This window comes from Dicentrarchus labrax, unplaced genomic scaffold (genome assembly GCF_905237075.1).
Source record: "Dicentrarchus labrax unplaced genomic scaffold, dlabrax2021, whole genome shotgun sequence".
Taxonomy (NCBI): domain Eukaryota; kingdom Metazoa; phylum Chordata; class Actinopteri; family Moronidae; genus Dicentrarchus; species Dicentrarchus labrax.
The window spans coordinates 21,275,418-21,291,413 of NW_026136702.1; the positions used below are offsets into that span (position 1 = coordinate 21,275,418).

At 39.0% G+C, this 15,996-nt stretch overlaps 1 protein-coding gene across 5 annotated transcripts in view; it reads right to left on the reverse strand.

Annotated features, from left to right (window-relative positions):
* Positions 1-15,996, reverse strand: part of LOC127352298 (G-protein coupled receptor 4-like) — a 128,442-nt gene that overhangs the window by 62,573 nt on the left and 49,873 nt on the right. For 2 of the 5 annotated variants that reach the window (XM_051380606.1, XM_051380615.1), the window contains exon 2: positions 9,815-10,006. In XM_051380606.1, coding sequence (XP_051236566.1) covers positions 9,815-9,991 — 177 coding nt within the window. In that variant the 5' untranslated portion in view covers positions 9,992-10,006. Of the gene's footprint in view, positions 1-9,814; positions 10,007-10,183; positions 10,248-15,996 lie in introns of those variants that run through there. The other 3 variants (XM_051380596.1, XM_051380588.1, XM_051380625.1) reach the window with 3 other exon arrangements.

Here is a 15,996-nt window from a genome sequence, read left to right on the forward strand (position 1 = left end):
TATGGGGGATTCTTTTATCAGGGTGTTCTTTGTTTATTATATATAATAGGTGATGGAACAAATATTGATAATTACAGACATCTTACCATCATGAATACAGACTATAAAATAATTGCTAAATAATAAGGGAATAGACTTAATGATAAACTAGATGAAATTATAGATAAAGAGCAAACATGTGCAATTAAAGGCCGTGTGATGTGGGGGATAACCTAAGTATTTTAAGAGAAGTCCTACACAAACCTGAAGATACAAAAGGTTTTTTATGTTATTAGTCTTGACCAAAAAAAAAGCATTTGACTACATCTCCAGAGATTATCTCTGGGCAGTGATGGAAGCATACGGCTTCCCAACAGGCTTTATTCACATGGTAAGATGTATGTATTTCAAATCTAATGTGTGTGTAAATGTAAATGTTTATTTATCTGAGTCTTTTGAAGTGGAGAGAGGTGTGAAACAGGGCTGCCCTCTGAGTGCAGCTCTATTATCTGGAACATGTGTAGGTCAGGATCATAAAGTCACTGCTGTGGCTTACGCTGATGACATTACAATAATTAAAAAGAATCAGACTGAGATGGATGTTTTCACTAATCATTTAATCTCATATGAAAATGCATCTGGAGCTAAATTAAACCACGACAAAAATGAAGGAGTTTGGATCGGAGCAGAGAGAGACAGACAAAACATTAATATTGAAATTAAACAGGAAATTCAAATACTCGGTCTGAACATCTGCAACAGTGAATGTAGTGACAGAAACTAGGAAAACAAACTGTTTAAAGAAGAGGTAAAGAAATGGGAAAATAAAATTCCTAATTAGAAATCAAGAGTCAAAACCTTCATCCTATCCAAACTCCTTTTTTTAGCTAACATCTTTATCAATCAATACCAACACTCACACATAGACTGGGGAGGTTTACCCAACAAAATTATATATTTTTTCAAATTAATAATTTTAAATAATGAGGTTTAATTACATATAAAAACTTAACTCCTAACGAAAGCATGGAGATGATAAATATTTTCAAAAGTAAAAATCTGTCTGAGTGCCTTCGGGATGTTCGGTGGCTGATGTCGGTGGGGAGACTTCTCGTCAGAGCTGTTCTGTCTTGGAGTTGTTATGTAACAACAAAAAAATGTCCTATGATTAACTGCAACGATGATGAGACTCAACAGCACCTTTTAATGGATTGTTACAGAGCTCAGGAAGTCTGGGAAGCTTTGAAGGATGTTGGACTAGACTATGATCCATGTTGGAAATCTGTGATGTACAGAATCATTACCAGAAACAACAAATCATCTGATCAAACTGAACTGCTACAACTCATAATAAGTATCGTCTGTTTCAAACAATGGAAAACAAGATCTGCCATGATCATATACCAGACTATTATTGACAGTAAGACAAAACAAATACTCACTGAACCCCGGAGAAGGAAAACCATGGACAAAAATTCTGGAACACTTCCCATGGAACACTTTGGATTTATAAATCAGCACCTTTATAGACATTGAACTTTACCACTTTATACATATTACCTGAAGCACTTTATCTTTGTCTATGTAATGTATAATATGTGTAACATTTAATAAATTTGCTTAAAAAGGCATGGTAATGAGCCTAGGCTACCTGTTGGAATTACGTGCGGTGAAGAAAGGGATGAAATATTTAGGTGTCCATATAGTTATTCATTCAGAGGTTGTGAAAAACTGCGAGGGGAGTGGTGGAAAATGTGGAAGAAAGGCTAAAGAAATGACAATAGTTGTTACCCTCAAAGTCCTACAGGGGGCGTACACCAGGCCGACACTGCACATCTGTCGGCCTGGCTGTGTTACAACTTACAGCAAATCTCTTCTTTTCAGGATACACTACACTGGAAACCTCAGTGTGTTTTATTTTTGCCAAAAGAAGGATGACAGGGTTTGGGCATTTAGGTTGCAGTTTTTAAGATTTATTTTATTTAGAGTTATGGGTTTCTTTTTGGTCAGGTTGGCAATTTAGGGTTTGGAAAGACACTGTTAACTTTTGATTGGTCAAGTTTCAGTCTGACTTGTTTGTCACCATTTTCTGTCACTGTGGTAAAAACCTGGAGATGGAAATGGGTAGAGCCCATTCACATTGGGCCCTAACACAGCCTTGTACTGGCTGCTAATGGAGCCAATTCCTTAGGGTGTCTGCCTTGTCACTATGTGAAGAGGTACAGATGAAGATGACGTACTGCAATAATTGAGGCAATAACTATAGTCTACAATTTGCTTGAGCTGATGATTCTGTGCATTAGGCCACAGCTTAAAGACTCTGTCCTGGAAAGTCAAGTGTGGATGCCACTGGACTAACTGTGTATGGGAAAACACTCAGTTGGGGGGGGTGTCAAGGTCTAAATAAAAGAAAACTTAATGATAAAAACAGACACACCATGGAGAAGTAATTTAAAAGTCCAGTCTGGGGTAAAAACCTGTATGGACAATGCTTTACAAACCACCTTTAAGGACTGAAAGAGTGGCTGAGGTGTGATTTAATTTTTTATTTTTTTAATCTTAAACCTCTTAAAAATATTGTTCGAGCTTCAGCTCAAGATAGAGAGGAAATGGGGAGGGAGAGAGGGGGATGACACAGGACGAAGGGACACAGGCCTCAGCATATATATATATATATATATATATATATATATATATATATATTTGCGTGTGTGTGTGTGTGTGTGTGTATGGGAACCATAAAGCAAATATGCTTTGGACAACTGTCGCGAAGTGCTTGCTCATGCCTGGAATTGTGGAGTCTGAGAACGAATTGAATTGAACTGAAAAATGTAAGGCATAAAAGACAAGGTGATTATTAATGTAAATACATTTAACGGACTAATGTGTAGGATTTAGTAGCATATAATGGTGTAATTGCAGAATTCAAGTCCCTCGCTTCACCCTCCCCTCCAAGTGGAAACTACAGTGGCCACAAAACATCTGATAAGCACGAACAGCCTATCTAGCCAGTGTATGGTTTGTCCGTTCTGGGCTATTGTAGAGACATGGTGGTTCAACATGGCATGGCATTAATGGAAGAGATGATCGTGCCTATAGATATAAAAGGCTCATTGTAAGAGAGCAAAAACACAACTATTGTCATTTTCAAGTAAATACACTAATGAAGAGGAGGGATACAGTGTTGCACTCTGTCTCCAAAAGTAATTCTCTTTAATTTAACTAATTTAAATTCAAGATCAACAATTTTCTCTTTTAAATCCACTAATGAATGATGATGGTAACATTTTAACATCACAATTTAGATTTAATTTTATTTTCAGAAAAAGCATAAAAAGGATTCCCCTGGAGCCCCCTACAGATGCCTGGGCTAAGCCCCCAGTGTCCTTAACTCCTAGAAATGCCCCAGCTTCAGAGTAAGAGTTGTCTGCAAATTGTACTTGTAAGATATCACATACATTTCCTGCTATAAAGATGTTGCTGATATTTGGTTTTATCATGTCCTTATCTTCCTCTGATGTTGGTATTGAAAATGCACATATCCTTCCAACATGTTCCACAAGAAAAAATCCCTGAATATAACATTGCCTAGAACACTTTAGAGAGACAGGCATTTACAACGTGTACACATAGTACATCAGGAAGACAGATGTAATGATCAATGAATGTTATTTTGACAAAACATTTATCAGAATCAGAATCAGAAATACTTTAATAATCCCAGGGGGAAATTATTTTCGTTACAACACTCCAGATATACAAACAACATATTATACAAACAACATATATACACAACATTCAGCACAAAAAATATAAATATATATATATATATACAAGATCAAATGTACAGTAAAGATCAAATGTACAGTACTTAATGTGCAAAAGTGCAAAAGAATAATAGTCTACGTTTTGAGTTCAGAATTACAGAGGGGGGGTCTGACTCTCTGAGGGAGGCGTTGTAGAGATTGATGACCACAGGCAGGAATGATTTCCTGTGGCGCTCTGTGGTGCATCTGGGTGAGAGGAGTCTTCTGCTGAAGGTGCTCCTCTGCTGGGCCAGTGTGTCGTAGAGAGGGTGGGAGACATTGTCCAAGATGGACTGAAGCCTGGACAGCATCCTCCTCTCTGCCACGGTCGTCAGGGTGTCCAGCTCCTCCCCCTACGACATCACCGGCCCTCCTGATCAGTTTGTTTAGTCTGTTGTTATCAGCGACCCTCAGCCCACTGCCCAATGTGACAGCGAAGAAGATTGTACTGGCCACAACCGACTCATAGAACATCCTCAGCATCGTCCGGCAGATGTTAAAGGACCTCAGCCTCCTTAGGAAAAAGAGTCGGCTTTGGCCCTTTTGTAGACCGCCTCAGTGTTTCTAGTCCAGTCCAGCTTATTATTAAAGTACACCCCCAGGTACTTATACTCCTCCACAGTGTCCACAGGGACCCCCTGGATGGAAACAGGGGTCACTGGTGTTTTTGCCCTCCTCAGATCCACAATGAGCTCAAGCTCCTTCGTCTTTGTCACATTGAGCTGTAAATGGTTCAGCTCAGTCCAAGTGACAAAGTTGCCCACAACAGTCCTGTATTCATTGTCATCACCCTTATCTATGCAGCCAACTATTGCTGAGTCATCAGAAAACTTCTGAAGATGGCAGGACTCGGTGCAATAGTTGAAGTCTGAGGTGAAGAGGGTGAAGAGGAAGGGAGAGAGGACAGTCCCCTGTGGGGGCCCCAGTGTTGCTGACCACTCTGTCAGACACACAGTTCTGTAGGCGTACGTACTGTGGTCTTCCCGTCAGGTAATCAACAATCAAGGACACGATGGGGGCCTCCACCTGCATCACAGCCATCTTCTCACCCAGTAGAGCCGGACAGATGGTATTGAAAGCACTGGAGAAATCAAAGAACATGACTCTCACAGTGCTCGCCGGCTTATCCAGATGAGTGTTGACTCTGTTCAGCAGGTAGATGATGCTGTCCTCAACTCCCAGGCGTGGCTGGTAGGCGAACTGCAGTGGATCAGTGAAGGGCCTGACCATAGGCCTTAGCTGCTCCAGGACGAGTCTCTCCAGGGTCTTCATGATGTGGGACGTCAGAGCCACTGGTCTGTAGTCCTTAGGGCTGCTGGGACGCGGCGTCTTTGGCACGGGAACGAGGCAGGACGTCTTCCACAGCACGGGGACCCTCTGGAGGTGCAGGCTCAGGCTGAAGACTTGACTAAGTACTCCACACAGCTGGGGGCACAGGCTTTAAGCACCCTGGGAAGTACACCATCGGGGCCCGCAGCTTTGCCGGAGTGGAGTCTTTTCAGCTGTCTTCTCACCAGGTCAGGCGTGAAGGGCACTGTAGAGGTGACAGTGGGGGGAGGGGTGAGGTCCTCAGGTTGTGGAGGACATGTTGTAGAGCAGGGGGAGGGGTGGAGTAGGTGGGTGTGAATTGAGGTGGTGAGGAGCAGACAAGGGGTCTGTAAGGAGGAGGAGTAGGGGGAGATAAAGTGGCAGTTGTTGGGTAGCCAGCAGCAGAGACTACACATCCCTCATGTTGTTTCGCTGGAGTTTATTCTCCAGCTTTCTCCTATACTTGTCTTTTGCCTCCCTGATTTTGAGTTGGCGTACCCCCTGCACTCTCCTCACCTCATCACGGTTGCCATCTTTGAACGCCCTCTTCTTCTCATTCAGAATGGCCTTAATGTCTTTAGTGATCCAAGGTTTATTGTTGGCGTAGCAGGTTACAGTCCGAGCTGGGACATTGCAGTCCACACAGAAGTTGATATACTGTAGTCCGTGATGCACTCTGTGAGCCCATCAATGTCCTCCCCATGGGGCTCACAGAGTGCAGGCCAGTCAGTCACTTCAAAGCAGGCCTGCAGTGTCTCATAAGCCTCCTCCGACCACCTCCTCACGACCACAAGGACTGTGACATTTTATAACATATAACATTTATAATACTAATTGTAATATTATAAACTCTTTCCACTCACATCTGAAGATGTTTTATTTCATAGAGGACTTATTCTAACTATTGTAATTATTTATTACAGCCAATGGTATAATTTCATCACTCAGTAATAGCAGCTCTTTGTGTACACTGCATGTACACTTTACTTCTCCATTGCTGTTGTCGTCTTATGTGCTTATGTGCACGATGTGGCTGACCAGTTTAATCTGACACATAGCAAACATCGCAGTGATGGTATCGGATCAAAACCAAATTCTGCTGCAGCACCCACACCTAACATGTAGTTCTCTGCTAAATGTAACTTGGGCCCAATTTCAGTCACAAACAGCACTGAGCAGCCCTGACTGTGTTTTTTACAACAATGCAGAATAATTCAGCACAGACAATAAAGTTCCCTGTAATCTGCATCTAAAAAAATATTAATTAAATTTTAGGTATCAAATTAGACTCTGAAAGACAAAAAGAAGAAAAGACAATGGATTTTCTAGCAATCAACAACCATACCTTAACACATGTTAAAGACCTAAAAGCATGAACTTTAATGTATGGTACAAACAGCATATAAAACATGTTGAAAACATAAAGTCTGAAAGCTGTTAGATAACAGCCTCAAAGTGTCTGTAATCTGTCAATCAACACATTGCAGCAACTTCCTGTGTTTCTGTGTCTGTAAATTGGATTAAACTCCTCTGTCTGTCATATGACTAAATGTACATGTGACTTTAAACAGATACAGGTTTTACCTACTCACCTCAGGCCTACTGGACAACATTGTATATAATGGGAAATTACTGAAGCTTATAAGTTTATAAGGGAAGACATTCTTCAGCCTATTAACCCACACATCAAATCAGTTAGAGGAAGGCTGCCTATCCTTCAAGCTGGATAAAAATCTTCCATGTAACTCACATTATAACAGTCAGTTTAGCTTGTGGCCTTTCAGTTCTTTCTTTGTATGAGCAGACTTCCAATTAGGACTGTAAGTTGGTGTGTTATTCCCGGCTCATTCAGGAGTATAACAAAGAAGGGAGGCCCACACAGTGACAACTGAAGTAAATAAGTTATTTATGAACAATAATGCAACATTAGCAAGTATGATGTCTGAAGTCTGCATTCAGTAGTAAAGTGTGAGTGTTGGGTGCTATAAAACTGTAAGTGCTAATACTATTATCTGCACATCTGGATGAGGTCAGTGATCAGGATGAAGATGACAGAATGATAATTGATAAATGAATAAAGTTGATCATTCTTTATCAGTAAATACAGACCTATCCAGAACATAATTGATACAATCACATACATATTAGACTGTTGTTGTTTAATTCAGTCATAATCAAACTGTCAAACAGATGTCATTTTATTTCTATAAAGATGGAAAACACCCAGAAAACATGAACAGAAACAACTGCCTGGTACCAACAATATTAAGCTTTATGTTCTGTCAGGGACCAAACAGTCAAGCAATGAGGAAAACCAGGAGTTTGTTGAAAAATAGGGGTTTTTTATTTACCCAAAAATACCAAACAATAGAAACCAAGAATTTAACATCTTAGGCCTATAGAAGAGGTCAACAAAATATAACTATACTCAAAACAGCATACAACAGACAGAATATGAACTAAACAAACTGACCTGCCTGAATGAGACACAAGGGAACATATATAGTGGCTTGGCCAAACCAATTTACCCATAAGGTGAAAACAAAATGGATGCCAACTACAACTACTACAAGTAAAACAAACTAAACCCAAAATCCCCTCCATCATGGCAGCACATGGTACGGCTTGATTGGTAGGCCGCACGATATAACCATCCTCCACCCTTGGCCACGCCTTTCTTCCACCAGGACAGACCTCATTGCTGGCTGTTACCCTGTGTGGCTTGGGCCATCACATGTTCATATATATATTGAGATTAGGAGAGATTTTGGTAGAACCTTTATTGGATTTCCAGAAAATGTACAACTGTACAATCATATAAAATTACATATACTGTAATAATAAATAAAGATTTAGGATTAAAACGGTGTGGCAGCTATAATGAGTTTAGGTAATTACAAAAGAACATCTGGTTCACTTCGGTGATTAAACGATAATAATGATGGACACCTAACAGATAATAAACTAATAAGAATTTGTATCTTATTTAAATCTGTTGAAGCCTATAAGCCTTTGCCTACATTGCTCCTTCTGTTTTCTTCTCTTTCTCTCTTTCTCTGCCTACATGAAGCTGACTGTGTAAATGTTGTCATCATTCATACTGATGAACTGCTGATATCATTGCTGTCCATTCTGCAACAACACACAGAGGCCAAAAGCTTGTCTATGGTCCCTTTCCTCATGAAAAACATACAGAACTAAGTCTGCAAGAGGATTCAACCAAAGAAACACGGAAGACACAATATCCAAGGTAAAACACCTTCTTGTTTCCTCTGTCAACAACCAAATGATTCTGGGCAGGAACAGCAGTGTGTAAATAAGCAGCACCAGAACCAAAACTCCCACAATTCTACGTTTTTCATCAGAGGGGACTCGGCTGGCAGACAGGGCTTTGAGGGTACCACCAAGGAAGAATATCAACAGTGGGAAAGGAAAGAGGAGGAAGACACCAAAGATGATAAATTCAACCCTAACATCATCCGAGGAAATGAAAGGGAGGTTAACGAATAAAGGAATGACCCAGACCACGACACAGACCACCACAGAGGTCTTGATGGTTCGTCTGAAGCGGTATCACAGCGGGAAGGCGATGACCAAATACCTGTAATACAAGATGGACACATAGTCTTTGAGGAGCTTCAGAATTCTATAGTAATATAATGGTCAGACACAGAAGTAACAACACACATACTGGATAGACAGATAGCTACCTTTCCAGGGCGATACACACCATGAAGCCGACACTGGCCAACAGACAACAATCAGCGATTAATAGTAAAATTTTAACTATCTTCTGATCCTCAGGTGATGCCACCAGAACAGTCAAGCAGACGAGCTGAATGAGGTCAGAAATGAGGAGGTTGATGACGTAGATCGGAGCAACATGATCATTTCGCACCTGCAGGAAAACATTGGTAAGAGTAAACAAACAGTTGTAAACATGTTCTTAACTCCACCTCCTCCCAAATATATTATCTTACTCTGACCAGAAAAAGCATTTTTTTTGTTTCAGACACAAATATGACACATTCTGACCTAAACACATGATTTTATCAAACAGATCCACTGTTTTAGTAAATCAGACGCTGAATACACATAGATTAACTGTAAACTCAATGAAAACAGCAGCACACATTTGCAAAATACCATATTCTTAGTAAATCTGGCCCTAAGAGTCTACAGCCATGCTAGCAGGTCTGTCAGGCTGTACCCAGTGGTTCATTTAGCTAAATGTTCATAAAGACAATGTTACCATGTTAGCAGGTAATGGTCGCCATCAAAATCAGCTAATAAACACAAAATACAGCTCAGGCTGAGGGGAATGTAATCGGTTTTGTAGGTATGTGGTCATATATCAAATTCAAATGTTTGACCTGATGATGGCGTAAGATGGAAAGTTAGGACATCGCTAAAGTTATTACTGTTCAACCTCCAGGCACCTCTGATAATGCTGTACCAGTTGCTCTGACAATCTTGATGACTATTTTCTGTTTTTCTTTGAGTTTTACCTACATGGTGCCATGAACAGTTTAAGTGAACGCTGGAATGGAGCCACAACTGTAAACTGTAAGTGTTCAGGGTCCAATTAACTTTTATACAAATTTGAATTTTTGAGTAAATGATTCCTTTAAATTTATAGGTCGTTACCACACTTTGTCCCAGCCCCATGTGCCACATGAGACAGACAGTAAATCAATCAATCTCAGTCTTAATGTACATACCTGAGAATAAAGAGCATAGATGGCCATGAGGGTAAAAAGAAGGCCGATACAAATGATTATGTAAAAGATCACACGCAGGTTAAAGTTAACCTCTTTGTTATCCTCATTGTTGGAGGTGATGTTGCTGTAATTATAGCTGTTGGCCAGCGAGGTGTTGTTAATGTAGAAATCTTCCATTCTTCAGGGTGAAACCTGTAGTTTGAGAGATCAGGTTATAGAAAGGGAGCATGCTTTTAAAATATCTACCTAACATTGGTCAATGATATTACTAAAGCTGTGAGCTGCAAGTTCACACAAATACAGTATACACACACATATATATATATATATAATATACCCACAAACATATCAGTTTTACACAAAATGTACCTTAAAAACCTGCAAGAGCCCAACTGAATGAGTTCCCTACACCCACATCTGATGAGTTGTCCTCTGCATCTAACTAGTCTACAGTAAAAATGGTCCTGTCAATCTACACCTCCTCTTGTAAGAAAGTAAGAAAAAAAGTAGTCAGGCACAAATACATTATTACTGCCCCCCTGCTGGCCTGAGTGGAATTATTTCACACAGTATATCTGAGCTGCTGCATTCAAACTGTGCAGGTCCCAGATAACAATTAGTATCTTTCTTCACAGGATCCCAAAACTCAAACTTTGTGTTTAAAGGAGGTGAAAGCAATGAATGTGATTGGCCATGATTGTCACAGCCTTTAATGCACCCACCCTAAGTGCGCCACAGGTCCACCAAAGGTCCTACAAGGGAGCCTGACAATGAAATACCAAAAGAGGCTTTGCACGCTCCAGACGCACTTGGCAGGGCCCGCTTGATTATCTGGCTGCGCCACTCAGTTCACCAAAATAGAGTCTGCTGTGTTTTACAGGGGAAAGAAGACAAGAGAATTATACTCTGTCTGTCTGTAACTTTATCCGTTTTTCCAACAAATGTTGTGAAGTATTCTGTTTCATACATGTTTCAACATCACAATTCAGAATTCATTCAAGTTTTTCAATGATTTAGACATGTACTTTGACCGTATATCAAGTGCCAGAATCAGTGGCGGTTCAGCCCAGGCTGTATTTGTACAATGCAGAATAATTCAGCGCTGACAGGAGAGTATGCTGAAATCTAGATCTACAAAAATATAACAGTTAAAACCAAATGGAACCAAATGATGCTGGAAGGAACAGCAGTGTCATAACCAAAAAGGGGAATAAGGAGGAAGATGCAGAAGATGATAGGCACAACGTCACCTTCACTCTGACATAAAACCAGAAATAGAAAGTGAGGAGAAAGACAGGAGGAAGGGCCCAGACCACAATACAGACCACTACAGAGGCATTGATGGTTCGTCTGAAGCGGTACCAAAGCGGGAAGGCGACGACCAAATACCTGTAATACAAGATGGACACATAGTCTTTGAGGAGCTTCAGAATTCTATAGTAATATAATGGTCAGACACAGAAGTAGCTACACACATACTGGATAGACAGATAGCTACCTTTCCAGGGGGATACACACCATGAAGCAAACACTGGCCATCACACCAAAGAAGTAAAAATCAACTAAGATTTGAACAGAACTGAACGAGGTCAGAAATGAGAAGGTTGATGACGTAGATCGGAGTAAAATGATCATTTCACACCTGCAGGAAAACATTAGCAGCTGTAAACATGTTCTGAGATCCACCTCCTCCAAAATATCTTTCTTTGACCAAGAATTGCAGTTATTTATAAATGTTTCATCAAACTGTCCTTTCTGCTGTCAGAAATATCAGATATGAAACACTGGTCAGTCACTGCAGGAACAAGACTGAGGACCAGATTGACTGCAGCTTCTGCAGCTGTGTTTCAGACACAGATATGACACACTCTGACCCAAACACATGTTTGTGTTTTGTATGTGTCAAACAGATCCACTAGACTGGAGTCACAGTTTGCATATTTCTCCTCATTACTTATATTTCTGGGAGGATCAAGCAAGCAATAGGAGGAGACCTATAAACCGAGGTTAGTTATGGATTCTACTGGATTTACTTAAGTGGCACTATTCGACTGTTAATTAGCACACAGTCAATCTAAGGCTGGGAATATCATCAGTTTAGTTAGTAATAAACCAAAGCATTGGACAAATAAATGTTTTTCCTGATGATGGCACAAGATGAAAATTCATGGCAACACAGTTAACCCTAACCCTAACATTTCAACATCTGGGTAACATGGATGTATAATTTTCTTCATAAGGTTTCACACTTTAGTTGATGGAATTTTAATAAAAACACTGAATAAAGAGCCCAAAATATACTGTAAGAATTTCACCGACAAACTCTTCAAATGTATTTTTTTTTTTTAAGTTGTAAAAAAATGGCCATTAACTTCAACAGTTGAAGAGAAGACTGGGATGGAGCCACATATGTAAACTACATGTGTGTAGTTTAATCAAGGAGTAAATTATTCCTGTAATGTTTTGGCCTTTACAACACACAGGCCACAAGGGTCAAAGGAATGCAGATACCAGTGATTATGTATGTCACCACATTCTTGATGAATTCAATCTCTCCATAATCATCACTGTCGAAGGTGATGTTGCTGTAATTATAGCTGTTGGCCTGTGAGGTGTGGTAAATGTAGAAATCTTCCATTTTTCAGAGTGAAACCTGTAGATTGAGAGAACGTTTTTTAAAATCTATTTAACATTATTAAGTGACACCACAAACCACTCACAATAATATCAAAGACTGCTGTGTCTTTTATGTTTTATGTATTCATAAATAGGCAGGCATATGTAGTACTGAATTCATTCTCTGTATATGAGAAAAATGTAATGTCACAAAATTCACCTTGTTAGTGTGAATAAATATGCTTAAGACCCCCAGCTGACAAGTGAAAACAGAACAAAAAGTTTCATATGACATCAATATCAGGGAGGCAGAATAAAGATTACTGAGTGATTCTGACCAGCTCTATCAAATCCAGATTTGGTTTAGACAGAGCTATGAATATTAAGCATCTATCTTTGCTCACTACATGGTACACAAACTACAGGTTATGAAGAAGAATGGTCAAAATTAATTTCTTCATTCCATTTATTCAGTTGATGGAAGTGTTCTCACAGAATCAACTTAGAGAAGGAAAAGAGCTGTGGAGGATTTGCTGGATTTTGACAACTTACCACAGTTCTCAGCACAGGATAATACAGACTCAAGAATTGGAGGCCAGTGAGTCTGCAGTTTGCTGATTATAAAATCAAATGTGTTGGCAAACAGGATAAGAAAATTGTGAAAACAACAACAACAGCAGCCTGATCGTCCTATGGCGGTCGCAGGCAGGCTGCTTCAGCAACAGCCTGGTCCATCTGAGTTGCTCCCCTCAGCGGAGTTACGGATATCCACACCTCTACCTGATCTCTCCCCTTCTTCAGGTGAGAAGAGCTCAAGTGAAAGCTTGTACAGTGATAGTGATGATGCATATGATGAGCAGTATTATGAGAGTAGTAGTGAGAGCCTGAGCTCTGATTTTAGTCCTGACTTAGCAGCAGGTCAGCGGGTCAGTAGCTCCCCTCTCCCTCCGCACTCTGAAGCAAACTCAGATCCATCTGAAGGTAGCTCAGGCTCCTTCTCCCCAACTCCAGAGTTCTCTGATCCTACGATGCTCGAGCCTCACAATGAAGCCCCTTTTAATCTTGTCAGTAAGAAGAGACAAGGTACGTTCTCCTCTGGTAAACAAGGAAAACGCCTAGATGATAAACCATCTCCATAGAACTAACATCCTCCTGTTTATTATGAGCTTCCTAAAAATTGCCACCTGGAATGCTCGTGGTATTCAGTCGAGTGCTTTCAGACATCAGAAAATTTAATTATTCATTGAATACTGACTCTGGTGTTCTGTGCACTCAAGAGCTGAGACTGAAAACAAAGGAGGATGTCGATGATGTAATGAATCTGTGGCATAAAGGTAACAGTGTTATATTAATAGGTGAGAGCAGTGATGATGCTGTTGGTATTTTCTTTAAAACTCATGATGTTGAGATAATCAGGAGAAGAGACATTATTCCAGGTAGACTGCTGATGTTGGATTGTTTTTATCAGGGTGAAAAATATCACATTATTATTGTTTACACTGCTCCAGAAGTAACTAAGAAATGTCAGTTGTTCAGAAAACTCTCAGAATTAACTTTAGTTGGATTTAATATTATATTATGTGGAGATTTTAAGTAACTGAAAAAAATGACAGAGTCAGCAGCACAGTGTTTAAACTGAGCTCTGAGGGGAAACTTTTAAAAGAAATGTGTGAAGAATCAAAGTTAACTGATTCATTGAATACTGACTTTGGTGTTCTGTGCACTCAGAACTGATTTTACTAGGTTTGATTCAAAAACCAAAACTCGTATTGATCAAATATCCGTATCCTCTAATTTTAAAGTAACTCACTACGGAACAGTGTTATAATTTGTCTGACCATCTTTTAGTTAAAACCTCTTTGTCATCTGGAGCCTCAGCCAATAGAGGCTTCTGGAAACTTAAAAGACTCAGACTTGATAACTGAATTCAATTAAGAATCTTAACTATAACCTACACTAATTTATGGGAAATACTCAAAAAATATAATCAAAGATTTCTTTAAATTTAAAAGTAAAGAAATAAATAAACTTAAAAATGTAAACCATAATTCCTTAATTAATCAGTGTATTAGTTTGATGCAGATGAAACAAAGATCTATTACAGATGAAGAAACCATTATAAACTTAAAAACACAAATAGACAGCCTTAATAATGAATTATTATATAATATATAAAAAACAATCAGAAACCAATAAAAGAGGAAACATTGCTCAAGCTATAAAATCTTGAAAAAAATAAATAATATTAAAGCAAGTTCATTAAATCCCAAAAAAAACAAAGATGGCGGCATTGTATTCAGTGAAAATAGGAAAAGAGAAACAATAAGATATTAATGTGCTAACTCTCATTGGTGAAATAAGAAGGGACGAAGTGTTGCAGGCCATCAAACAGCTACATGTTGGGAAAAGTTCTGGTCCAGATGGTCTGCCCACTGAGTTTTATCAGCTGTACATTGAGGAAGTCTTAAACCTGCTCACTTCAATATTTAATGAAAGTCTGCACGGAGGCTGTATGGGGGATTCTTTTTATCAGGGTGTTCTTTGTTTATTATATATAAAAGGTGATGGAACAAATATTGATAATTACAGACATCTTACCATCATGAATGCAGACTATAAAATAATTGCTAAAATAATAAGGAATATATTTAATGATAAACTAGATGAAATTATAGATAAAGAGCAAACATGTGCAATTAAAGGCTGTGTGATGTGGGGGGATAACCTAAGTATTTTAAGAGAAGTCCTACACAAACCTGAATATACAAAAGACTTTTTTTGTTATTAGTCTTGACCAAAAAAAAAGCTTTTGACTACATCTCCAGAGATTATCTCTGGGCGGTGATGGAAGCATATGGCTTCCCAACAGGCTTTATTCACATGGTAAGATGTATGTATTTCAAATCTAATGTGTGTGTAAATGTAAATGTTTATTTATCTGAGTCTTTTGAAGTGGAGAGAGGTGTGAAACAGGGCTGCCATCTGAGTGCAGCTCTATATATTATCTGGAACATGTGTAGGTCAGGATCATAAAGTCACTGCTGTGGCTTACGTTGATGACATTACAATAATTAAATAGAATCAGACTGAGATGGATGTTTTAACTAATCATTTAATCTCACATGAAAATGCATCTGGAGCTAAATTAAACCACAACAAAAATGAAGGAGTTTGGATCGGAGCAGAGAGAGACAGACAAAACATTAATATTGAAATTAAACAGGAAATTCAAATACTCGGTCTGAACATCTGCAACAGTGAATGTAGTGACAGAAACTCTTTAAAGAAGAGGTAAAGAAATGGGAAAATAAAATTCCTAATTAGAAATCAAGAGTCAAAACCTTCATCCTATCCAAACTCCTTTTTTAGCTAACATCTTTATCAATCAATACCAACACTCACAAATAGACTGGGGAGGTTTACCCAACAAAATTATATATTTTTTCAAATTAATAATTTCAAATATTGAGGTTTAATTACATATAAAAACTTAACTCCTAACGAAAGCATGGAGGTGATAAATATTTTATAAAGTAAAAATGCCTTCGGGATGTTCGGTGGCTGAT